Source organism: Argentina silus (assembly GCF_951799395.1).
Source record: "Argentina silus genome assembly, chromosome: 18".
Taxonomy (NCBI): Eukaryota; Metazoa; Chordata; class Actinopteri; order Argentiniformes; family Argentinidae; genus Argentina; species Argentina silus.
The window spans coordinates 17,416,240-17,441,239 of record NC_139672.1 but is presented as its reverse complement, the minus strand read 5'-3'; the positions used below and the strand labels follow the sequence as shown (position 1 = coordinate 17,441,239).

The window sequence follows — 25,000 nt, the reverse complement described above, 5'->3', positions numbered from 1 at the left end:
TACAACATGGTCAGTAGCAGGGGGCGGTGGTGGAGGAGGAGTCTGGACACATACAACATGGTCAGTAGCAGGGAGCGGTGGTGGAGGAGGAGTCTGGACACATACAACATGGTCAGTAGCAGGGGGCGGTGGTGGAGGAGGAGTCTGGACACATACAACATGGTCAGTAGCAGGGGGCGGTGGTGGAGGAGGAGTCTGGACACATACAACATGGTCAGTAGCAGGGGGCGGTGGTGGAGGAGGAGTCTGGACACATACAACATGGTCAGTAGCAGGGAGCGGTGGTGGAGGAGGAGTCTGGACACATACAACATGGTCAGTAGCAGGGAGCGGTGGTGGAGGAGGAGTCTGGACACATACAACATGGTCAGTAGCAGGGGGCGGTGGTGGAGGAGGAGTCTGGACACATACAACATGGTCAGTAGCAGGGAGCGGTGGTGGAGGAGGAGTCTGGACACATACAACATGGTCAGTAGCAGGGAGCGGTGGTGGAGGAGGAGTCTGGACACATACAACATGGTCAGTAGCAGGGGGCGGTGCTGGAGGAGGAGTCTGGACACATACAACATCAGTAGTTAATGTCCATCTGGTCACAAGGAATGGAGGAAGGGATGGAAGGAAGGAAGGGAGGAAAGAAGGAAGGACAGAAGGACGGAAGGGAGGAAGGGAGGAGGCATGTTTGCAGTATTCAGATGGATGTGTGTTTGGTGATGAAGGCCTTGGCCTCCTTACGGAGCCGGTTCAGGTCCTCCTGGCCGCTGTCGTCAGAGTCTGGAGGGACGTAGTCAGAGTCTTCACCCACGCCTTCCTCACTCTCGTCATTGATGAAGCTGTCGTCATCTTCATCGTCATCTTCATCTTCATCGTTCTTTGGTGTTGATCTTTTCGCTGCAGAGGAGATTGTGAAGTATCAGTTTATATGCTGTGATGTGATTGGTTGACATAACGGAAGCTTATGTGGTAATTTGACACAACCTGATAGATGATCTAAGATCATCATCTAAGATGTAACATAAGAGAAACAGCGCCTTCGGAAAGTATTCAGACCGCTTCACTTTTTCCACATTTTGTTGTGTTAAAGACTCAATTTAAAACGGATTAAATTAAAAGAATTTGCCATCAATCCACACACAATACGAAATTTCAGTAAAAGAAATGTCAGTAAATTTATTAAAACTGAAATACAGAAATACCTCGTCTACATAGGTACTCAGACCCTTTGCTATGACACTCTTCAGTATCAAGAGGAACCAACAATGAAACAAAACAAAACTCAGCAAACCATGAATGAATGAATGAATGAATGAATGAATGAATGAATGAGGAAAAACAAATGGACCTACCTCGGGTCCTCTTAGAGTGCTTGTACTCTCTCCTGTGAAGAGGATTTTTCCTGGAAAACAAAACAAAATACGTAACCACACCGGTAATATACTGCTACTGCACACACATTGGCTAAGGTCAGAGGTCAACCACCTCAGGCTACAGCGGAGAGGAGAAATGAGGGCGGCCCCCCCTGCTGAAGCACTGTGACGGCTGTTTCCTGGCGACACAGAGTTCTGTCCCTCTTTGTAACAGAGTGAAGGAGCCATTCGGCTTACTGGTCATAACAACAGTCCTTGAGTTGTGATGTCATCGTCACCTGGTTACGACCACCAGTCTCTTTGATCCAGTTCCCCCCGTTAGTAAAAAAGCCCAGTCCTGAAACAGGGCTTGAGGGGGAAGGGCGAAGGGACTAGGATGTAGGGGCTAGGATGTAGGGGCTAGGACGCAGGGGCTAGAGGCTAGGGTGTAGGGTCTAGGGGCGAGGGTCTAGGATGTAGGGGCTAGGACGCAGGGGCTAGGGTGTAGGGGCTAGAGGCTAGGGTGTAGGGGCTAGGGTGTAAAGGGTAGGGGCGAGGATCTAGGGGCTAGGGTGTAGGGGCTAGGGGCGAGGGTCTAGGTGGTAGGGGCTAGGGTGTAGGGTCTAGGGTGTAGGGTCTAGGGGCTAGGGTCTAGGGTGTAGGGTCTAGGGGCTAGGGTCTAGGGGGTAGGGTCTAGGGGTAGGGTCTAGGGGGTAGGGGGTAGGGTCTAGGGGGTAGGGGGTAGGGTCTAGGGCCTAGGGTGTAGGGTCTAGGGGTTGTTTCTGGACAGGGCCTTCATCATGGCGTCCCACCTGTAGCAGTCCGCGCCATATGGACACTCGGGTCGATTGGCATCGTCTTCCTCCTTCACAGAGTTGTCCTCATAGTCGCTGTCGCCCGGGTGACTGCTGTCCTGGAGATGGAGCGGGTTTTTCCTGGGGAAAAGAAATGTTACAAAATAATTAAATGGAAAAAAAAAATCACATATTTGTGTCAATATGTGTTTAAAACAAAAGGTAGGGGTTAATTTGTTTTGGTGACCTTTGTTTTGATTAGTCTTTTTAAGAAAATTGATTTTCTGAGTTTTAACTGTGAACCCGTCCCATCTCCTACCCCCACGCCAGGGGAGGCTGGTGGAGGTAGAAATCGGAGGACAGGCTCATTGTATTGCATGGAACGGAATGAGGAACGGTATCAAACACACCATTCCTAATTCCATTCCATGCATTACAGTGAGCCCGTCCTCTGATTTCTACCTTCACCAGCCTCACGCTCCATCTCAGCCTGGTCTTTAGAGTCCAGCGGTGAGTCGTAGTGTCCCTGAATCACACAACCTAGCTGCTCCTTTTCTTATCCACGTTTTGAAAAATACATTAAAAAAAAACATGGAAACATTTGATCAGATCTGGCTAGCAGGGAAAAAACACTGACAGGTGATTTCTTTGATATCAAGAGCATTGCCATGGAACCGACTTTAATGGAGGCATTTATGCGTGTAGCATCGCAATGTTCTATCTGGAGTGCCCTTTGTGCATCTGTACAAGGAGGAACATGAAAGACAAATGACCATCAGAATACAGCAGCCATCTTTGAATCCAATTATTGGATGGAACATCTGGAACATCTGCAGGATGGAACATCTGGAACATCTGCAGCGGAGGATTTATGATTCCACAAACAACCCTGCTCCTCACGTGCTTTGAATCTTACAACTGTGTGTGTGTGTGTGTGTGTGTGTGCGTGCATGTGCGTGTGTGTATGTGTATGTGTGTCTGTGTGTGTGTATGTGTGTATGTGTGTATGTGTACGTGTGTGTGTGTGTGTATGTGTGTGTGTGTGTGTATGTGTGTGTGTGTGTGTGTGTGATAGGGATGGAAGTATGGAGATCAGTGTGTGTGGGTCAAACACATAGGTCATACTATCAACAACATGATTTCCTGCTATGAAGTGAAAACAGAACAACATGGTTAGAAGCATCTGCTGAACAGACAGACAGCAGATATTATATTAGATTGTTTTGTCTGGTTCCAATGTACCTAATGGAGCCGTCTCTGAAAGTGCAATCTCCAAGCTAAGTCAAGTAACACAAATAAATAAGTATTAGACCCAGGTCAGTTCTGTAAGTTGTTATTCTCTGCTGCTGTTGTTGTTGTTGTTGTTGACAGAACGTACCTGTAACAGTCTCTTCCATAGGGACATGGCGTCCTGAGGTTGGCTTTGGGCTGGGGGGCGGGGCCAGGGCCGCCGTCTGACCCCTGAGACTCCGTCCTGTTGACCTTCTGACCATTCTGACTCCCCCTCTCCCTGTCCTCTGACTCATCAGGCTCCGCCCCCCTCACAGAACTGCTGCCTTTCTCTGTGGAGGTAGCTGCTCCTCCTCCTCCTCGTCCTCCTCCTCCTCCTCCTCTCTTCTGTCCATCCTCCTCTTCCTCCACCTCCATGTCAACGTTGTCTGACTCATCACTCTCCACCGCTCTGCTGGGCTTTGCCCTCCGTCTGGCTTTGGGTGCCTCTTCACCTTCATCATCATCATCACTCTTCTTCTTCCTCCTGACTGTCTTCCGGGGCGTTGGCTCCGCCTCCTCGCTCAGATCAGACTCCTCCCCCGAGGGGGGCGCCGCGACCCGGGCCCGCTTAGCCGCTGCTCCCCGATTGGTGGTCGTCGACACGGTGGCTCCGCCTCTGCCTCTGCCTCTGCCTCCCCCAGCTCCTAGGAAACCAAAGATAGTCAACGGAGGAAGAGGACCTAGCCTTGTTAGTCTGCTGGACCTAGGACCTAGCCTTGTTAGTCTGCTGGACCTAGGACCTGGCCTCGTTAGTCTGCTGGACCTAGGACCTAGCCTTGTTAGTCTGCTGGACCTAGGACCTGGCCTCGTTAGTCTGCTGGACCTAGGACCTAGCCTTGTTAGTCTGCTGGACCTAGGACCTGGCCTTGTTAAGAGTTAACAGTTCGAGAGGGAAAGTAGGGCAATGGTAAGAGGAAATAACAAGGAGAAGATCCAAGGCTTGGCAGAACAACGGGACAGAAATTAATCAAACTGTCTTCACAAGGAAACCCAGGATGCATTATCATGGCTGAGACTGTTGAAGGGACCTACTATTCCTCCCAGATTAAGGCCTAGTTCTATAGTTCTAGTTCTATAGTTCTAAAGTTCTTGATCTATAGTTCTAGTTCTATAGTTCTAGTTCTATAGTTCTAAAGTTCTTGATCTATAGTTCTAGTTCTAAAGTTCTTGATCTATAGTTCTAGTTCTATAGTTCTAAAGTTCTTGATCTATAGTTCTAGTTCTATAGTTCTAGTTCTATAGTTCTAAGTAGTTCTATAGTTCTAAGTTGTTCTATAGTTCTAGTTCTATAGTTCTAAGTTGTTCTATAGTTCTAGTTCTATAGTTCTAAGTTGTTCTATAGTTCTAGTTCTATAGTTCTAAGTAGTTCTATAGTTCGAAGTAGTTCTATTGTTTAGTAAAACTCCCAAGATGACCATTCATCATTCAAGACAGCTGCTTCTTGCCAAGAAAACAGGCTTTAGGCTATGCTGCTGTAGAAAAGCTAAGAGTCATCCAACATCAACCTTTCTGACCTCCACACACACACACACACACACACACACACACACACACACACACACACACACACACACACACACACACACACACACACACACACAGAGCCTCCTCTCTAACTCATATTTGATGTAGGTGCAAGCAAGCCAATGATAAGAACAACCTCCAACTCAGAAATGCATTTTCAGGCCAACGGAGCCCTTTAGCTGTCCTCTCTCCTGTCTCATCAACAGGTGAATCAGTGTCCAGGTGGAACGGCAGGACAGGCAGAGACACCTAAGCTAGGCACCACATCATATTTCACAACCCAAGAAACTAAATCCCAGATCATACAATTGAGCAACAGTGTGAAACCATGTTAACCACAATTTTACGCTTTTGTTCAGCTTCTTATCAACGGGTAAATCAATGAGGCGGTGCTCCGATTTCTCCCTCCACCAGCCTCCCCTGGTGTACACAGTATCTCACTCAATCAGATATGCATATCCTCAGTTAACAAGCATGTAGGCCAAGGCAGAGGCCAGTACGGTATATACGGCACACAAATCATCATGGAACAACTTTATTAATAATTCATCGTGCTTTAGGAGAGGGGTGAATGTTCATTCCGTTCCGTGCATTACAATGAGCCCGTCCTCCGATTTCTACCTCCACCAGCCTCCCCTGGTGTACATGGTAACAAGCAATGGGCAATGTTTGATTGAAAGTGTGATTGAGTCCAAGCCGGTTTAAAACCAAACTACTTAAACGTACCTTCTAGACAGAGCGCCATATGTAGACGATGCTACCATCGTGAGCCATTGATATCACCTCCCTTGGGGGACTATTCCATTGGTTCCATTGTGCCAGACAAACTAAATCAACCGCTGATCGGGGATCCTATTTGAACGTACTCAGAGTATCTTTCATACTATAGTATTATAGTTTATTTTTTATTATTATTGGACAGAGACAGTAGAGAAAGACAGGAAGTAAACAGGAGAAGGTATGTCAGCAGGACATGGGCATATGTGTCCACTGTAGGCCGTGGTGCTGGACCACTGGACCTCCCCAGGCCACAGGAAGTTACATTTAAGACGTAACACCCGCTGACACCCTGTTTGTTGTTGTTGTTGTTGTTGTTGTTGTTTTCTGCCAGGTCTGGTGAGGAGGTGACGATGTCACAGTGGGAGTAACACATACCTCTGGGGGTGGAGGGGGTCTTGGGCGGGGCTGGAGGGGATGACATCATCCAGGCGGGTAACACCCTCTTCCTGGGTTCAGGTTTCGGCATTTCCTCCTCTTCCTCTTCCTCTTCCTCCTCCTCTATCACAGCAGCCTCTGCCTGTAGAAACACAACAGGAACAGAGTCCATTTGAAGAGGAGCTTTATAAGAGAACATGACAATACTTTAAAAATACTACATTTGACCTATCACACAATTCCCAAATAAAGGAAGAGGTGGGATCCATGGGTTATTGCTAAAGACAACATCTCAATATCAGGGGAGGCTGGTGGAGGTAGACATCAGAGGACGGGCTCGTTGTAATGGTATTAAATGTGTGTTTGATACCATTCCTCATTCCAAGCATGACAATGAGCCCATCCTCCGATTTCTACTTCCACCAGCCTCCCCTGCTCATGACACAGCAACTTTATCTCATACCATCACTACAGACGCCCATGCCAAATCTGTTCTCTTATTGCCTTCAGAGGATAACAATGGAAACATGCTTTGGGTCTTAACTGTGCTATATCTTAGATGGATTTAAATGTTAACTGCTGTCTCCAACTGAAGCAGCTTTATGTACATAAACTTCATCTGATCTTATCATACCTGGTTTGGAGTCTGGAGGTTTGGAGAAGGGGGGTTGGGTAAGGGCTCCTCTGCCTCTCTCTTGCTCACCCCAGCCCCGGGTTGAGGTTCTGTGTCCTGGGGGGGTGGTGATGTCAGGCCGTGGGCCAGGCGAGGAGGAGGACCGGGCAGGGGCTCCTTGCTCCGTCCAGGGGACGCCGGAGGGGGCGTCTTCATAACGAAGTCCTCAGCTTCAACCGCTTGACTGTTCCTGGAAGACATCAAACACATTAGGCCCGTGCCCAGCTTCATTCAGGTACAGCTCAACGTCAGTTCATTGAGACAGAAGTCGTATTTGGCAGAGAAGGGGGCTGTCAGTTTGCTGTTCCAGCCAGGAACTTCAAGAACTCTGTGGGTCGTAATAGACAACAACTACTACAAACACAGAACTACTTTGAGGCACATTTTACATAACTACATTTTCCTCAGTGTAGGAAAAGACACTAGGTAGCTACATGGGCTTGAATATCTGTCTGGTTTGGATCTGTTTGATCCCACCTTCAAACAAAAGCATGCATCATCAAAACCATGCGTCGGGCAGCGACTCACAGACATAAAATGGCTGCCCTTTCCAAACCGTTACGCAACTCTTGTTTTGGTTCTTAAAAGGAAGATGCACCAGACAGACACAGGAGAGTTGGTCTCTATTCAGTCCACTCTCAAGTCTCGACTGCTTTATGGAAAATCTCTGAGATGAAAGGTATGACTTTTAAATGAATGCTAATGATCTTTATTCATAATCAATGAGGTGCCAGTTTGAACAAGTTGGCAGAGGCTAAAGACGCCTTGCAGTTGCGTTCCTGTTAATGCCCCCTTCCCTCCCTGCGCTCCGTGGGTGTTTTATTAGAGACCTGGGGAGGCTGGTGGAAGTAGGAATCGGAGGACGGGGCTCATTGCACGGAACGGAATGAGGAATGGTATCGAGCCCCGTCCTCCGATTCCTACCTCCACCAGCCTCCCCTGAGAGGGACATTCGGGACCAAAGACCCACGCATCGTTGGCTCAAGACAAGAAACTGAGCGAAAACTGAGCCAAAATATGAAGAAGAGCAATCAAATATGTATCCAGGACGGTTACCATGGCGCTGACGACATCAGCTCACTTCCATCTTAACGAACCCTCGAGACAAAGGAAGAACAGAGAGACATGAAGTAACAGAAAGATCATGTGACTTCGGACAACACGTTCAGCTGGAGGTCGGGCGGAGGTCATCACAGCGAGTCAAGAAGACGTAAGTCGATACCTCACTAAGAACCGTGAATGATGCATTTCTCCTGACTCGGAAAACAACCGCCATGTGTGTCTAGCTGACAACACTCATCATTGTAAGACTGCAGCAACCCTTGACCCTTGACCCTTGAGGTAACCGTCGCCATTTTGAAGGTTTCTGTACGGAGACAACATGCTCGTGTGGTTTCATTATGCACAGCAGGGGAGGCTGATGCCATCCTTGTTCCTTTCAATACATTACAATGAGGCCGTACTCCGATTTGAGTGCTAAGATTTGAACAGTGTCAAAACGGTACATCTACAGAGACACTCAACGCTGAAGTAAAGTGCTTTGAGCAACTGATGAGAAAGCACTATATAAACGACCCCTCAAAACTCTCAAAATGAGGTATGTACTTTGAAGAATCTAAAATATAAAACATATTCTGGTTTGTTTAACACTTTTTTGTTTACTACATAATTCCATATGTGTTCCTTCATAGTTTTGATGTCTTCAATATTAATCTACAATGTAGAAAATAATAAAAAAATAAAGAAAACCCATTGAATGAGAAGGTGTGTCCAAACTTTTGACTGGTGCTGTATCTATTCCTGTTCTCTCCATGGAATGTAGTGTAGTCTTTGAGTACTGCGAAAAGCATGACACAAAATAAATTGCATTATTATTATTATTATTATTATTATTACAACCCCAGCCTATTATAGTTACCTTTGGGTGCCCTCCTCCCCGTTGGCCAGAGACACCACCTGATAGATGTATTTCCCAGGGAGGAGGGAGAAGATGTCCCCCGGGCAGAGGGGGTGCCACCGGCCCTTCTCCAGGGGCTGGGGGGGGGCTTCCAGGGACGACAGGGAGAAGCATGGGTTCACATGGGTCTGGGGGACAATAGCAGGTAATAAACATGTGTAATAACGCTGTGATTACTGTACCAACAACGCTGTATCAACATGTTATAACATAGTAATTGTGTTACATATGAAGACTGGCAGAAGCACAGGTTAACATGGGTCGGGGAGAGGAACACAACGAGAATGGCACACTAACACCTGTATAATAACACTGCAATTACTGTACCAACATGTTATAACATAGTATTTGTGTGGTATGAGGTTCAACAGAAACACAGGTTCACAGTGGACTGGGAGAGGACAAGGAGGATATAGTTGCTAAGTGATGACTGGTTTTGGTCTGCTGTGTTTCCATTGCTGCCTGGTACACATAGTGTGTGTCTTTCCACTGTAAATAGTGTGTTTTCTATTTGACTGCTTGTTTCATTGTTTGTTGTCTTATTTATTGTAGCGATGTCTGTGCCTCTTCGCCAAGTCATCATTGGAAATGAGAATTGCTTCTCAACTGACCCTTCTTATTAAGTAAAGGTGAAATAAATAAATACAAATATAAATAAAATGTTACAATTTGTGAGTGGGCTCACTGTAAAGCACGGAACGGAATGAGGTATCATGCATTCCAATGAGCACGTCCACCAGCCTCCCTGGCCACGGCGACCTTGTTTGACATTGCATGCTCTCCTCCCTCAGACGATGCCTCAAAACCCACATTTTTAAACTTGCTTTTAATCTTTAACTATTTTTATTGTTGTTTTTACTGACTGTGCTCTTTGTTTTACTTATCTATCTATTCCTTGTTCTCTCCATGGAATGTCTTTGAGTCCTGAGAAGAGCGCTGCCCAACATAAATTGTTATTATTGTCATCATTCCAAGCAGAGGAGCTGGCTGTTTGAAGCACACAGGCTAGCAGCCATAAGGTGCAACAGATGAATAAAGGTGTTGTTATGTCATAGCTTCCTGTTGAATCCCTACTCATTCATGCTAGACACTACCTCGAAGTGCTACTTGAAATTTCCATGCATTACAATGAGCCCCAGCCTCCCATTTCTACCTCCACCAGCCTCCCTTTGTCCTCAGGCTACCTCAGAACCGAGCAGACCATATTTATCCTGCTTCTCGAAAACAGCAACGACACGGTGACAATCGAATGCAGACACGTCTCTCTCTCTCTCTCTGTCTCTCTCTCTCTCTCTCTCTCCCTCTCTCTCTCTTCTTCTCTCCTTCTCTCTGTCTCTGTCTCTCTGTCTCTCTCTCTCTCTCTCGAAAACCTCGGAACGAATGTGTTTGTGTGTGCGAGAGAGAAAACCCCATCTAACACAATCGCAACTCAAGCACAGAGGAGAGGCCTAGTCTGATGTAGAATAGGTCCTCATTATTGATGTGTGCTTTCAAAGGAGCGTTCGCTGCAACACGACAGCCAGCGGAGCCCTCAACACTGAGATGAGAGCATGGTAAAGGGCTCTGTTCAGAATCAACCCCAGGCCCTTCAGACCCCGGGCTCTTGTCTAGATCAGAGGTGATTGGTATCAGCGATATGGTAACTAGGCTGTTTTTTTTTTCTTCTGTCCTTTATTCCAGCCTAGTGCTGTCCTTGGAACTCATCAACTGATCTTTGAATCCTTGATTAGCTGAGTGTCAATGCTGAGCTGGAGCGACAGCCTGAGGATCACTTATCTACGGCAAAGAGATCTACAGGTTCATTCAGGACAGGGACGGGGACGGGGACGGGGACGGGGACAGGGACAGGGAGAGGGACAGGGACAGGGACAGGGGACGGGGACGGGGACGGGGACGGGGCGGGGGCCGGGGCCGGGACAGGGACAGGGAGAGGGAGAGGGAGAGGGACAGGGACAGGGACAAGGACAAGGACAAGGACAGGGACAGGGACAGGGACAGGGACAGGGACAGGGCCAGGGCCACAGCAGTGGAGGCTCTGAAGGTGGAAATCAGAGGACGGGCTCATTGTAATGCATGGAACGGAGGAACGGTACCAAACAGACAGGCTCATTGTAATGCATGGTGTTCTAAGCTTACGGGTTTGATGCGTAGCTGTCCATCAAGGTTCTCAAGGACCCCGTGGTTTCTGGACACTCTCTTGTCACTCACCTGGAACACAACATACACACTAATCACCTGGAACACAACATACACACTAATCACCTGGAACACAACATACACACTAATCACCTGGAACACAACATACACACTAATCACCTGGAACACAACATACACACTAATCACCTGGAACACAACATACACACTAATCACCTGGAACACAACATACACACTAATCAGTAGACACTCAAAACCATCGATAAGAACAAGAGCCGTCGGCAATCACAGTGCTGGAGAAAGGAAGAAAAGGAGTTGTTCTCACTGGCAGGCAACAGTATTATGCAAGCCTTTCCCCATGTGGAGTGACACTGCAAGCTTTTACTTATGTTGTGTTTTGTTAATGTGTTTGGTTTTTATATGACATATGGTTTGTTCAGACCTTGGTGAAAATGCACTTTATAACTTTAAACTTGAAGTAAAGGTCAGTTGACAACCATCCGCACGAAGACGGTGGGGGCCACGAGGGTGTGTCCTTTCACCTTGTATACAAATAACTGTGTCAGCCTCCAAAGCAAAAGTTCACTGATTAAATTGAGGTCAACCTCTTCCACAACTGGCGAAGACAAAACTCAATACATTTAAACACAGCAAAAATAAGGGAAACGATCATTGATTTTTAGAAAAAGGGCCCCGCTGCAGCCTGTGATCCTGAACGACACGACCATCGAGACTGTGGAAGAATAGCAGCACCTCGAAACGGCTGTATTTATTTATTTATTAATTTTTAAATATGTTTTAGGGCATTTCTGCTTTATTGGGATAGAGACAGTAGAGATTGACAGAAAGGATGGGAGAGAGAGAGGAGGGATGACATGCAAGATAGGTCGAGGGTCGGAATCGAACCAGGAACCTTGCGATTACGTGGTAAGCGCATTAGTGGGCTCTATTTAAACTTTATTACAACTTTTTTTTATAATAGTGTGGTAACCTCACCCTGGCACACAGCACATATAAGCCTGGAATAACAATGACTCAACCCTGGCGTTAGTGGGAGGGAATTTACTGAGTCAAGTATATCCACTATTCACAGAGTACAATCTCCTCCCTTCTGGACACAGACTCCTGATGCCTCATGATGATGATGATGATGATGGTGGTGGTGGTGGTGGTGGTAATGATGATGATCTATGGTTGCTGATGTCTAAGGTTGCTGATGTCTATGGTTGCTGATGTCTACGGTTGCTGATGTCTATGGTTGCTGATGTCTACGGTTGCTGACGTCTACGGTTGCTGACGTCTACGGTTGCTGATGTCTACGGTTGCTGATGTCTACGGCTGCTGATGTCTAAGGTTGCTGATGTCTACGGTTGCTGATGTCTACGGTTGCTGATGTCTACGGTTGCTGATGTCTACGGTAGTGTTGATACATGTTTGTTTTAATGTTGTGCTCTCGTGTGCGAGACAAATCCTGCTTGGTGCAATAAAGGTTTCAGGTTTCATACATTCATTCATGAACTTCTTTTATTTATCTATAAACTGTCTTCGCTTCATATCGACCACATAAGAGAGTCGGTCAAAACCATGCATCAGAAAAAAGTGTCTATTTTCTATTATGCTGGACTGACTTAGTGAGAGATGTAATCTACCATAGACTTGTGGTTTGTTATGGTATGGCTTGGCTATTAGCTTGTACTAACAAAGAGTAAGTACAACAGTACAGCGTTGACCTTGTATATGCCTCGTCGTTGATGTTTGTCTTAGAGGGCCACCTAGAGGCCTTAACATGGCATTACAACAACAATTGTCTGTCATGTCCACTCATGTCCCCATTGGTGATTGTCTATTAAACACCTTTGTACAGTTTGATATTTGGTGTATTTATATCACCAGATGACACAGGTTAGAATGCTTGAGAGTTTAACACGGAAATACCAGTACCAAACTGGTAAACCAAAAGGCAGGCACATAAAGCTAATGAATTTAACCTCTAAACTAAAACTAAACATTAAGTACTCACTCCTAGGAACGGACCCCGGCCCAGCATCGTCTCCCCGTCGGGCAGGTGTATTGGACTCCTATCTCCGTCCATGGGCATGAGGTCGAACCCCGCCATCTGAAGGTTCAATACCACAGCTGTGAATACCTGCACTTGTTTCTCATCAAAAAGCAAGCTAATTATGCTAGTTGAGGTACATTGGAAACTTTGGCCAACTGTATATTTGTAGCTAATGTTAGCTAGCTACACTTCCCAGCTCAACTGTTGCTTTCTGGCTCGGGTCATTCAGTTGGCAGCAGGCTTGGTGTCTTATCTCAGGGATTGATTTCGAATGAACAGCAGTTAATCCAGTAATGATCTGTCTGATAATGCATGTAGCCCTAGTGAGTATACGGCCAGGTACTTTCATATTTACCTGTGCTGCAGCAGTATTACGCTCAGAGACGAGACAAACTTTGACCAGATGATTTCTTCCCAAACTTCCGGGGCTGCCGTTAGAGCAGGCGCAGATCGGACCGTGAGAGAGACCTGACCTTACGAGACAGAGATAACGTTTGCTTTTGCACCTTTACACATTTTCTTTCTCTACACGTCGTTTAGTGGCACACATTGTTGTGTCAAAACCCAGCATAGTTATTGAATCGATGCAAGGTTGACGTCCCGTCTCTCAGCCAGCCCTGTGCATGTTGGGATGTACGCATGCGCGCCACCACACAGCCCGGGCGTGACGTCACCGCTGTGTGTAAACACCGTTTGAAGGTTTGAACCGTCAGCTGGTGGGAAGCGCACTGAGGTAGGCGGCGATCGCTCCCTTTACTCCTCTTTATCTGGTTTATCTGTTGTTGTTTTTTCAATCACAAAGTGGGCTTTCTTTGCTACATTGCACGATCAACCTTTACAAATGATTTGATCAGGAAAAACGTCTAGCTTGCTAGCTAGCTGGCGGCTACACCCTGTCGGAGTGCTATGGACTGGGACCGAGCAACACCCACCCGCTGCTGCAGAGAGCACGCTGGATGCATCTCACCGTGGCAGAAATACTGTTGTGGAGAAGGCTTTTCACTTGTCCCTTTTAGCTAGATTATAATCATAGCTTGGTGAATATCATTATTATATTTCTGTAGAGCTGGTTCGTCTGCCCCAGACCATTTAAATCACGTGACTTGTTAACCAACTCCCCAGAATTATGCAATCTCTGTCCTATCTCTGACGTGTGTGTGCTTTTGAGAGTGTGAGTGTAGATGTGTGTGTGAGAGAGAGAGAGGGAGAGAGAGAGAGAGAGAGTATGTTTGTGTGTGTGTGTGTGTGTGTGTGAGAGAGAGAGAGAGAGAGAGAGACTATGTCCCCTAAACAACTACCCCTATAGCTCATATTGACACCGTCTCTCCCCTCACAGTGGGAGTGTTCCAGCCCGACCATAGAAGTGAGCGACCCACAGCTATGCAGCATGCCTCCCAGAGGACCTCCAACACCTACTATGTCTGTGAACGATGTCCCACCCTGACCTCGACCTCTACCAAGGACACCTGCTGCTGGCCCCCCCACGACTTCACCCAGACGTTGCCTACGGAGATGAGCGTGAGGATCTTCAGCGAGCTGGACGTTCCCAGCCTGTGTAGTGCGTCTCGGACCTGTAGACTGTGGAACCACATCATCCAGGACAGCGACCACCTCTGGAGGGACCATTGTCAGACCGTCAGAGCCATCTGTCAGCGGGAGGTGGATGGAGACAGGCAGGACGGGCTGTCGTGGAAGGTGGGTGTGGGTTTGGAGGGAGTTTACCCTCCTAGGTACTGATCTAGGAACAGGTTAACCTCCCAGAATTTAAACCTGATCCATTAAAAGGGGAAAATACGAAACTGACCATAGAAAATATTAAACTGAAGGGGAAGTTAGACTGTCTCCAAGGTATTTTTTATTTAACATTCATTTTTACCAGGTTAGTCTCATTGAGATTAACAATCTCCTTTACAACAGAGACATGGCCAAAATAGAAGCCAGGTCTCCCCCACTAAATGTTCCATCATACTATTTAGCCCAGCTTCAAACTCATTTAATACGACTGGTCTAGGATCAGATTACCTCATTCTTTTCATTCATCAATCTAAGTAACACATCTATTTAAAGCCGCAGTCTGTAAGGTTTTTTAGAAATGTCAACTGAGGAAATATAGAGGCTTACTCTATACCCCTTAATGTTTTATGGAAGCACCACCTGTATATGTTTGACTCATGATGGTTCTTCTTCTCATTCTGTGGTACTAGGTCACTCTGGAGCGGAACTATAAAAGAGGCCATTTAAAGAGGGACTGGTTAAGGGGACGGTACAGTAACGTCCGCTGTGCGGCGGAGCTGAGAGACATCTACATGTGTCCCCTGGATGTGGAGACCTGGGGCGAGATACTGGAGGCAGAGCTGGAGAGATAGCTCATGAAATTAAAGTGCAATTTTCTTTGTTTTTGTTTGGGGTGAATTATCTATTTTAGATTGTTGTTTTATTAATTATGTCTGAAACACTCGTTTGATCATACGATTTGCTTTCTAACTTATATATACTGTGTTGTGTTGTGCTTTTATAATGATTGTTGTAAACCTAGAAAAGAAAAGTGTGTAGATATTTTATATATTTTTTTAAGCTTTTTAAATGGTGTGCTAATAGAAGGGAGATAGAAGCCCAGCACGGAGTGATGAAGCAGTGATGGAAATTAAATGTGTATTTGTGCCTTCACTACGCTGAATAAATTTATCATGATGTTGTTTACTTCTTTACTAATTATTAACTAGTTTACAAATGATACAATTCCACAAATTCCGTGTGTTACGGTACCCGGTTCCAGCACCACGGACAGCGTCAAGGCGTCATCTGCCGATTAATGATATCAGATGTACCCCGATTTCCGAACTTCGGACGGGGGTCTGTGACAATGAACCACCTTAAAGAGAGGAGAGGATTCAGGATGGGCATCACAGCAGTTCAACACAATGCCCGTTAACCAAATGTCGTTCCGCATCGGTGTAAAGCGAAGCCTACACGAATAGCCTACCATTGAAATATATAAGCGCGAAATACAATTGTGCAGGAAGTAAACATGTTTAATCTGAAGGAGGGGATGGGTTAGGGTTAGGGTCCGGTTGAGGATTATGTGTCTGCTTTATTGTTTCTACTTATATTTTTGTGGGGTTTTTTGCATATCTGTTTTATCAATTTGTAAAGCACTTTGTAACATTGTTTTAAAAAGATGCTATATAAATAAAGTGTATTATTATTATAATTATTATCTGCGCCCCAGTAATTGCAGACGAGGGGGTTTCCTGAATATATGTCCTTTCAGGAGCTGCACACGTCACAGCCCACTGAGCGCAGCATCCCCTCTCCTCTCCTGTGCGGTCGGAAGCAGAATACTGTACACCATCGCTGCATCCCGGCCGATATCTGTATCCTTATAGTAAAAAAAAAAAAGGACCTGGAGCCGATACCGTTGAACCATGGACGACGTCCCGCCTATAATCACCATCGCGATCTCTCTCAAAATCCAACCGAATGATGGACCGGTGTTCTTCAAGGTGGACGGGACGAGGTTCGGTCAGAGCAGAACAATAAAAATGCTTACAGGATCGAAATACACGATTGAGGTGGTGGTCAAGCCCGGGAACGTTGAGGCCGCGTAAGTACAAACGATGACATCGAGAAAACAACCAGAAATGTTGTAATATTTTTGGAGTTACTTGGAATAGGATACATTCGCCGTTCCTACAGCCTACTGTGTGTCTATATGGATGTGGAGGCACGGACGGGCTGGCTGTCTTCCCTGAAATATGAGCGTCTAATCAAATGCTTGTTTTTCTGTGTCTGCACCGAAATTAGTACAGCGAATGTCTGCATAGGGCCTTCATATGAAAATGAATCAGTAGCCCTAATGTTTCCTCATTACAAAATTGCATTAAACGGCCTGCATGCTTACTGCATGTTCACGGCTCTCTCGAGGCCTACCTGATAGTCCGTATAAATAAATAATGCGTAGACGGATGCATATATAATTAAACCAAGGATGGGGATGACGGAAGGCGTCGTTTACCTGACGATTCACTCGGTCTGTGCCTCCCTTATTCAACACCGAGGCTAAATTCAATCCTACGAACGACCCTAGCTGTGTAGGTTAGTCTAAATGAGTCTCTCATTATCGCCAGGTAAGCTATTGGGTGGGGTTCCCTCCCGGATAGCAAAGACCTCTGGATCAGGTCCGTCGCAAATGCAGCAGATCCGTTTTGGATTCGACCCACATCCGTGCCGAATTATTTCTGCTCTATGGGTTATGATATCTGGACTGACTCCTGCGTCTCTTTCATGGGGTCCACAGCTCCCTCAACATCGGCGGCATCACCATGCCTCTGGAGCAGCAGTCCAAGGACGAGGAGTCGGTGGTCTACCACGGGCAGTACGACACGGAGGGGGTACCACACACCAAGAGCGGCGACAGGCAACCGGTACAAGTCAGCATAGAGGTAAAACACAAGACTACCCCATGTCGGATGGCATGTGTCTAGGTGTTTATGCTAATAGGCTACTGTTGTTGTCAAACATAAAAGTGGGATATGTAATCAGCATCAATAATTCAGTTGACTTTTTATATAGCAATATTCCCTACAAAACTGAGTCTCTCTCTTTCTTGCTCTCTCTCTCTCTTTCTCTGTCACACACACACACACACACACACACACACACACACACACCATCTCGCTCTCTCTCTCTCTCTCTCTCTTTCTCTCTCTCTCTCACACACACACACATACACACACACACACACACACACACACACACACACACACACACCATCTCTCTCTCTCTCTCTCTCTCTCTCTCTCCCTCTCCCTGTATGTCCAGTTTGTCAAGGCGGGCCAGTTTGAGACCATTTGGCAGGTCAAGTACTACAACTACTACAAGAGAGACCAGTGCCAGTTCGGGAACAAGTTCAACGACATCGAGTATGAGTGCAAGCCCAATGAGACGCGCAGCCTGATGTGGATCAACAAGGAGGTCTTCAACTGAGGACCAATCCGCTGCATCCTTCTAGTCGCCGACTATACCCCTGTAGTGAAAAATTAAGCAAAACGAAACCAAGCAGCTCATCAATGTGATGAGCTGCACAGCGAGAACTGTTCTTGAACATCAGCTTAAAAAGGAAAAGCCTTACCACTATACAGTAGGCACGCGTTTCACCACATCAAAGAGCACCATAATTGTCTATTTTAAAAATGGAGGGGGGGTGGGCGGGGGGGTGAGGAGGAGGGGGGGTGGGTGTCTACTGCTTTGATCCTGGGGGTGTTCGGTTGGTTTTATTCAAGCCACATCAGTTATCAGCATGCTGTGAGCAATACTCATTAAAACACTGAATGCATTTTGATAATACTCACATGTATGAGGATTGTTGAGTGTTTTAATACTCATGACATCACCGTCAACATCAGGTGAGGTCTCTGAACACACGAGCAACACTGTGGCCCTCCTGGACCAGGAAGGAAGACACTTGCGTTTGGGGATGGACGTGTATTTAACCTGACTTATTATATAACCTGTGAGCTGTGTTTGTGTGTGTGTGTGTGTGTGTGTGTGTGTGAGAGAGTGTGTGAGTGCGAGTGCAAGTGTGTGCGTGCATGCGTGGGTGTGGGTGATCTGTGTGTGTGAGTGTGCGTGCGTGCCTGCATGCGTGTGTGTGTGTGTGTGTGTGCGTGCCTGCATGTGTGAGTGTGTGTGTGTGTGTGTGTGAGTGTGTGTGTGTGTGTGTGTGTGTGTGTGTGTGTGTGCGTGCGTGCGTGTGTGAGTGTGTGTGTGGTATGAACGGACATCATCCCTGTATTATTCTCCTACAGTGTGTGCTATCTATAGTGTACCAGTTTAAGCCTTCCAACTGTTTTAACTGTCGACTTCTGACCTGCACAATGTGATGACATCTATGAAGGGGATGACACAGCTTTATTTCCTCTTTAACTTCCTTTAACTTCTACATTCAACGTCTACCTGTATATCCTAGGATCCTATAGTGCTTCTGTTCTGGTTATGTTGTGTGTTGCTTTGGTTGTATCTCAGTTGCATCTTCAAAGTGTATGCCAAATTTTTTTTTTTGTTTAGTTTAGTTTTGTTGTGAAGATACAAGTTGGTTTCAGATTGGATATACAATGTTCTGTTTTGTTACATATATGAATGGAGAAGTTGTATAATGTATAAGTGAATAAAACCGATATACCAGTGCTACTTGAAATCGTAAAGGTGCAATAAATGGACGATACGTAGTGTTGTTATTGTTCTTAGCTTTGTGTGTGTGTGTGTGTGTAATCTCTTAGTCATTTCATGTGGCATATCAGTGTCCATGTTTGCATAAAGCACACCGACAGTAAGATCCAGCGGCTCCTTATTGTTGGATCAATGCCTCTATGTTGTGGTGGGTTTGGAAGACAAAGCTTTCTCTGTTCAGTCTCCTGTCCAGACATCTTTATAAGCACAGTTGTGTAGGTGTGGCACACACACACACACACACATACACTGTAGAATGCACGTGCAAATTTGTCCCACATACTTTCAATCCGAACATAAAGGCAACGGTAGAATAACGACAGTATATACGTATATACAGGATATAACAGTATAGAGCGATATACTCATCATATCACAATCCATGTACATTAGAAGAAGAAAGCAGAGAGATAGACAGTACCCGGATGTACTGTACAGTGTTGCGCCTCCCCCTACTCCCCTTTCAACCTCTCTCTCCCTCTCTTTCTCTCTCCCTCTCTCTCTCTCTCTCTCTCCACCAACTCAACCTCCGTTCCCTCTCTTCCCCCTCGTTGCGGACCGACCGTAGCTACTGCAGTGAATCCGTCATCGGTCGAGTGCAAGCGTCCCTTTTAGGCTCCGACCAAGAACTAGATCTCCCCAAAACAGTGCGGTTTGTAGGATTGCGTCACACCGCCCCTTGTACAAGGCTTATTTTAACGCGTCAAGCGAAGAAAGACCGAGCGACAGGATGGTGAGGAACTGAAAAATCTGTTGTTTTTTTTGTATCGTTATTGTATGTTCAACCAAATGTGTACACACACACACACACAATCTCGGAGACCCTACGCATGCATAATGCTCAAGGCGATCCTCCTGCTCTCTCTACTCTACGCTACTGTACCGAATATGTCGCGTTAGATTTCTTCGCGATCAAACGCGATAGTCATATCACAGTATTCATGACAATATGGCCATGGTTGTGTTTCGGTGACTCCTCTTATTCGGTGTGTTTTGATGAGGCATATTCAGACAGCCAGTCGAGCCTACAGGAATAATGGCGCTAGCTTGTGGGGGGAAAAAGTGAAACATTGTATCGTTTCCTAGCGAGCTAGCATCGGGCTACACCGTAGCATTATCGATAGGCCAGCTAACACTGTCACTCCTTGCTTAGCGCTGAAATGAGACGGGCTTGTCAACTTGTTACCGACCTGAAGCTCAACCTAGACGAACACTAGTTAGGAAATAGCCACAGACTAAACCAACACACTCGTGTTCCTGGTTCTGCGTGCAGGCTGCCCGTGGTGAACGTGGCCGGTCTCAGCGGTGCGGCTCCGCGCAGGGCACAGTTGGGTTATTATTACATTAGAATAACTGTCGCGTATTAGGATTAGGTCAAATGTTTAAAACCGTCACTCCAAGCAAGATGATTACATTAAATCAAATTCGAGTTGTCATCATGTGTATGCTATTGTATCTCTGCCAGGCTTGGTGCCCTGGGTGTTCATCTAGGCCACAGAGATACTGGTTTATCAATGGGAGATGTCTGGAAAGTCTCTAATTTATTCGACCTATAAAGATAACGACCCTATCTTTCACCCAAAGCGTCTCCCAACATGCACTCAGAGGTTCTATTGTGAAGATCAATACATTGAATACTGTTATTGATCGCCCTGCACCGTTTCTCCCTCGTCCTCTCAGTCATGTATGAACCTGGAGCTCAGTTTGACCGAAACACCGGCCGGTTTCTGCGGCTTCGCTGGTGACCATTTAGAGAGAGAGGTGCGAGGGCCGTGTGGAGGTCAGTAGGCTGCTTGAAAGAGGAAGTACACACACGACTTTAGAGGAGCCGAGGAGCTAAATGCAACCAAATAGGAGCTAAATGCAACCAAATAGGAGCTAAATGCAACGAAACGATGTGCCAGATGGGGAAACGACAACATAGCTCCATCACCACATATATGCACACAGTCAGCTGGTCTAGTTATCGATTATCATCATTAGATTATGATCATGTTGAGAGCCTGCGTGTATCTTTGCAAGGACAATGCACTTATTTGTTGTGGTAGATTGTGTGTGTGTGTGTGTGTGTGTGTGTGTGTGTGTGTGTGTGTGTGTGGGTGAGGCTTGTCTCATAGCCCTAATGCAGATGTTTTAGATAAAAGGGGGAAATGATTTTGGAAGCAATTAAAGCGCTCTTCGCTTCCCGTCCCGTATGGAAAACGTATTGTTTCCCTCTGAATAGAAGGAGACCAGGAGAGTAGCCATTGGCAACCATGTTAAACTGAACAGGCTGGTTAGAATGGGCTATTATGGAGAGAAGGAAGCAATATGATTATAAAGCAGAGAGATCATGAATATGTATTGTTTTATTTAATTTTTTATATAGACGTTTAGGCTGACAATTATAGAACACACTTTTATACACCTGCAGGTCTAATGCTGTTTTCATGACATGTTGGAAATAGGAAATGCTGCCGTTTCTGACTTGGATACCAGAGTTTCCCACTGTGGGATGATCAGAATCAACCAGTAGGAAGCTCTCCGCAAATAACCCACAGTACATTCATTTGAACGCAGTTTCTGACAGGTCATGAACGCAGCATAAAAACAAACCCCTCCCCTCTCACTCTCTCCCACCGCCATCTGGAATGTGTAACTATATTAGAAAACCAGACTAGTGTTACCAATAGCTGTTTGAGTTAACACCAAGATGATGCAGCCAGTAATCCTAAACCCTCTAACTCTCAATCCACTTTACCTTAATGCCCTGGTCTATCCTGAGGGCACACACACGCGCACACAGCCTACTGCAGGAGCATCAACCAGGCGGCCATCTTGGCACCAAATGACAACAATATGTGATTGAAATGTTAGTGCCAACATGGCGCCCATGAAAGGTCTATGAATTTATGACTCTGGGCATCAACACAAACTGTACTGGTGATCACACACAACAGCACTTGGATAACATTGGCCTCTTGTTGATCTATGGGCCTGTTTCATTCACGTCTCGGAGGTTATAGATACTGTTCCTCCATAGTAACCTAGGGAACGGAGATTCTGAGGCCCCTCCCCCCTCATGGATGTACAGTGTAAAGGAGTGGACCAGTGTAGGCTGAGAGGGGAGAACACATGACAAGTACACAAGACAAGTACACAAGACAAGTACACATGACAAGTACACATGACAAGTACACAAGACAAGTACACAAGACAAGTACACAAGACAAGTACACAAGACAAGTACACATGACAAGTACACAAGACAAGTACACATGACAAGTACACATGACAAGTACACAAGACAAGTACACCCTTGAGGAAGAGGGTGTAGAAAGGGGACACATCTCTTGTAGCCTACATTGGGCCAGACCAGGAAGTAACCAGTCACATGACTGTAAGGATGTCCTATCCTAATCCTCGACAGTCATCTCATCCCTGCCCTTTAAATACGCACTCTGAGGCTTTGACTCTCTGAGGCTTTGACTCTCTGAGGCTTTGACTCTCTGAGGCTTTGACTCTCCTTGACTGGGTTCTTATATATATATATGTATATATATATATATATACACACACACACACGTATAAAGAAGGATGATTTCCATAATTTCTGTTGTTGAAGCCAAATTGAAGGTAGAAAGATAGTTTATGCCTTTGAAAAAGAAAAAAACTCTGACTGATGCTTTTGTTTATTATCTCATTTATTACTATGTTATTACCTACTGGAGGTATTGGAGGGAAGGAGTTAGAAACGTACAGTTTTATTGTTTTATCCTATTTGGATACTAGTCAGAACCAGTATGAATTCCATAATTGTCAGTTATTGTTATTGACGATGGAAAGAGTCGGAGCCCCCGTGCGCTGTGTCTGGACGCTGACCCGGGTGAGACGAGGAATCCTTCTCACGCTGTGTGTTCTGTTGTTACGCCGAGTAGGGAAGGAACCTCAACAGATAACTCTGATTCAGACACACAGACGTCAGCCAGGGGATGTTTCCTCAGAAACTCTACCTTTCTAGTTGCTAATGGAGGTTAGCCAACACTGAGTCTGGTTGCTGTTCTGTAGGTGTTATAACACTGTTATGGTTGAGGGAGGGGGGGGGGGGGAGGGGGGAGGGGAAGGACAGGAGAGGAGAGAGGAGGGAAGGGGGGAGATGGGAGGAGGAGAGGAGAGGCGGTGGAGGGAGGGGAGGGGAGGAGGAGGTGGAGGGAGGGGAGGAGGAGAGGAGAGGAGGGATGGGGGAGATGGGAGGAGGAGAGGAGAGGCGGTGGAGGGAGGGGAGGGGAGGAGGAGGTGGAGGGAGGGGAGGAGAGAGGAGGGAGGGGAGGTGGATTGGCCTAATTTCCTTCACTGGCAGAATCCAGTTCACTGTTGTTCTCATGCATAATAGACAAGTGCTTCGTCTCTGTGATGAACACACACACACACACACACACACACACACGCCAACCATGGAACACACACATACATGCATGCACACACACACACACACACACACACACACACACACACACACACACGCCAACCATGGAACACACACATACATGCACGCACACACACACACACACGCCAACCATGGAACACACACATACACACACGCGCCAACCATGGAACACGAACACACACACACACACACACACACTCCACCCGTACAACACATACATGGACGCAAGAGTCATACATGGCAATATATTCAGTATATATTTAAAAAAACAGACCCCATACTGTATGTAAATACATGTAGATATGTTTCTTCTACATGTAAATCCATATGTAAATACAACTGCCGTTGTCTCTATGGGGACTGAGACTGTTGTCTCCATGGGGACAGAGACTGTTGTCTCCATGGGGACTGAGACTGTTGTCTCCATGGGGACTGAGACTGTTGTCTCTATGGGTGTCGGTGTTGCCGTGAGCGATGACGGGTGGTAGTGGTCCCGAGAGGCTTAGTGGGTACAGCGTGGTGCTATAGCAACGTTAAGGTGTTGGGTTGGATTCCCGCTGGGACCGTGTATACAGAAGATGTTCGCACTTATTCTGTCAGTTGTACCGTGACCTAAGAGTGTGAGGTGTACGTGTTCTAACCGTGTTCTAACTGTTCTAAATGTGTTCTAACTGTGTTCTAAACATGTTCTAACCTACAGCACACGTTACTGTGTGAACAGTATCCACAGTAGGGTCCCTAAGGTTCTCACCTCTCTCCACACCAGGGGAGGCTGGTGGAGGTAGAAATCGGAGGACAGGCTCATTGTAAAGCGTAGAATGGATTTTGATCCATGCGTTACAATGAGCCCGTTCTCCGATTTCTACCTCCGCCAGCCTCCCCTGTCAGATCCCCTCTAAGTGTGATGACCAGTGGTCAGCTAAGACTGACTCTGTACTGGAGGTCATAAGCCATGACCTCTGACCTGGCTGTAGAGGGCTTGGCCTTGGAATGGGATCAAACTATATACTATAACGCATATATCATATATATATATATATATATATATATATATATATATATATATATATATATATATTGTATTGGAAACTAGAATGTATTTCCGACCCTTGGTGCAAATGACTAAAACCATTTTATATATTGGGCCATATTTCCCCTGAGTGTATAAATAAAGTTGTATTGAAAAATGCATAAACTGATGATACATGTCATTTCCGATTGGTTCTGATCCGGTTGGTTGCCTGTTGTATTTGAACTGATATTGGATCATCATTCTCACTCTCTCTCCTTCCCTCCCTCCCTCCCTTCCTCTCTCTCTCTCCTTCCCTCCCTTCCTCTCTCTCTCTCCTTCCTTCCCTCCCTCCCTCCCTTCCTCTCTCTCTCTCCCTCCCTCCCTTCCTCTCTCTCTCTCCTTC

At 46.2% G+C, this 25,000-nt stretch overlaps 4 protein-coding genes across 5 annotated transcripts in view; 3 read left to right on the top strand and 1 right to left on the bottom strand.

The window, feature by feature from the left end:
• Window positions 1-13,527, bottom strand: part of aplf (aprataxin and PNKP like factor) — a 13,831-nt gene extending 304 nt beyond the window's left edge. Inside the window, exons 1-10 of the mRNA XM_083689583.1 lie at window positions 13,287-13,527; window positions 12,893-12,988; window positions 10,855-10,926; window positions 8,680-8,846; window positions 6,723-6,951; window positions 6,089-6,230; window positions 3,516-4,053; window positions 2,156-2,278; window positions 1,344-1,393; window positions 1-888 (exon numbers count right to left, since the gene is read on the bottom strand). The exon at window positions 1-888 is cut by the window's left edge and continues 304 nt beyond it. Of these exons, the coding sequence (XP_083545709.1) occupies window positions 689-888; window positions 1,344-1,393; window positions 2,156-2,278; window positions 3,516-4,053; window positions 6,089-6,230; window positions 6,723-6,951; window positions 8,680-8,846; window positions 10,855-10,926; window positions 12,893-12,988 (1,617 nt within the window). The 5' untranslated portion in view covers window positions 13,287-13,527 and the 3' untranslated portion in view covers window positions 1-688. The remainder of the gene's footprint in view (window positions 889-1,343; window positions 1,394-2,155; window positions 2,279-3,515; window positions 4,054-6,088; window positions 6,231-6,722; window positions 6,952-8,679; window positions 8,847-10,854; window positions 10,927-12,892; window positions 12,989-13,286) is intronic.
• Window positions 13,528-13,600: 73 nt separating this feature from the next.
• On the top strand, window positions 13,601-15,631 carry fbxo48 (F-box protein 48). Of its 2 annotated transcripts, none has more exons than XM_083689808.1 (3): window positions 13,601-13,664; window positions 14,268-14,626; window positions 15,136-15,631. In XM_083689808.1, the coding sequence occupies exons 2-3, from the start codon at window positions 14,312-14,314 to the stop codon at window positions 15,295-15,297; spliced, it is 477 nt and encodes a 158-aa protein (XP_083545934.1). In that variant the 5' UTR covers window positions 13,601-13,664; window positions 14,268-14,311; the 3' UTR covers window positions 15,298-15,631. The 2 variants fall into 2 exon arrangements, with proteins under 2 accessions (XP_083545934.1, XP_083545935.1); XM_083689809.1 differs by having other exon boundaries at window positions 13,631-13,664; window positions 13,786-14,626.
• Window positions 15,632-16,356: 725 nt separating this feature from the next.
• cnrip1a (cannabinoid receptor interacting protein 1a) lies at window positions 16,357-17,917 on the top strand (the record flags this gene model as incomplete). The annotated part of the gene is made up of 3 exons (XM_083690284.1): window positions 16,357-16,535; window positions 17,229-17,373; window positions 17,753-17,917. 3 exons carry the CDS (start codon window positions 16,357-16,359, stop codon window positions 17,915-17,917), a joined length of 489 nt encoding a protein of 162 aa, XP_083546410.1.
• Window positions 17,918-19,611: 1,694 nt separating this feature from the next.
• Window positions 19,612-25,000, top strand: part of ppp3r1b (protein phosphatase 3 (formerly 2B), regulatory s1ubunit B, alpha isoform, b) — an 18,284-nt gene continuing 12,895 nt past the window's right edge. Inside the window, exon 1 of the mRNA XM_083690555.1 lies at window positions 19,612-19,892. Coding sequence (XP_083546681.1) covers window positions 19,890-19,892 — 3 coding nt within the window. The 5' untranslated portion in view covers window positions 19,612-19,889. The remainder of the gene's footprint in view (window positions 19,893-25,000) is intronic.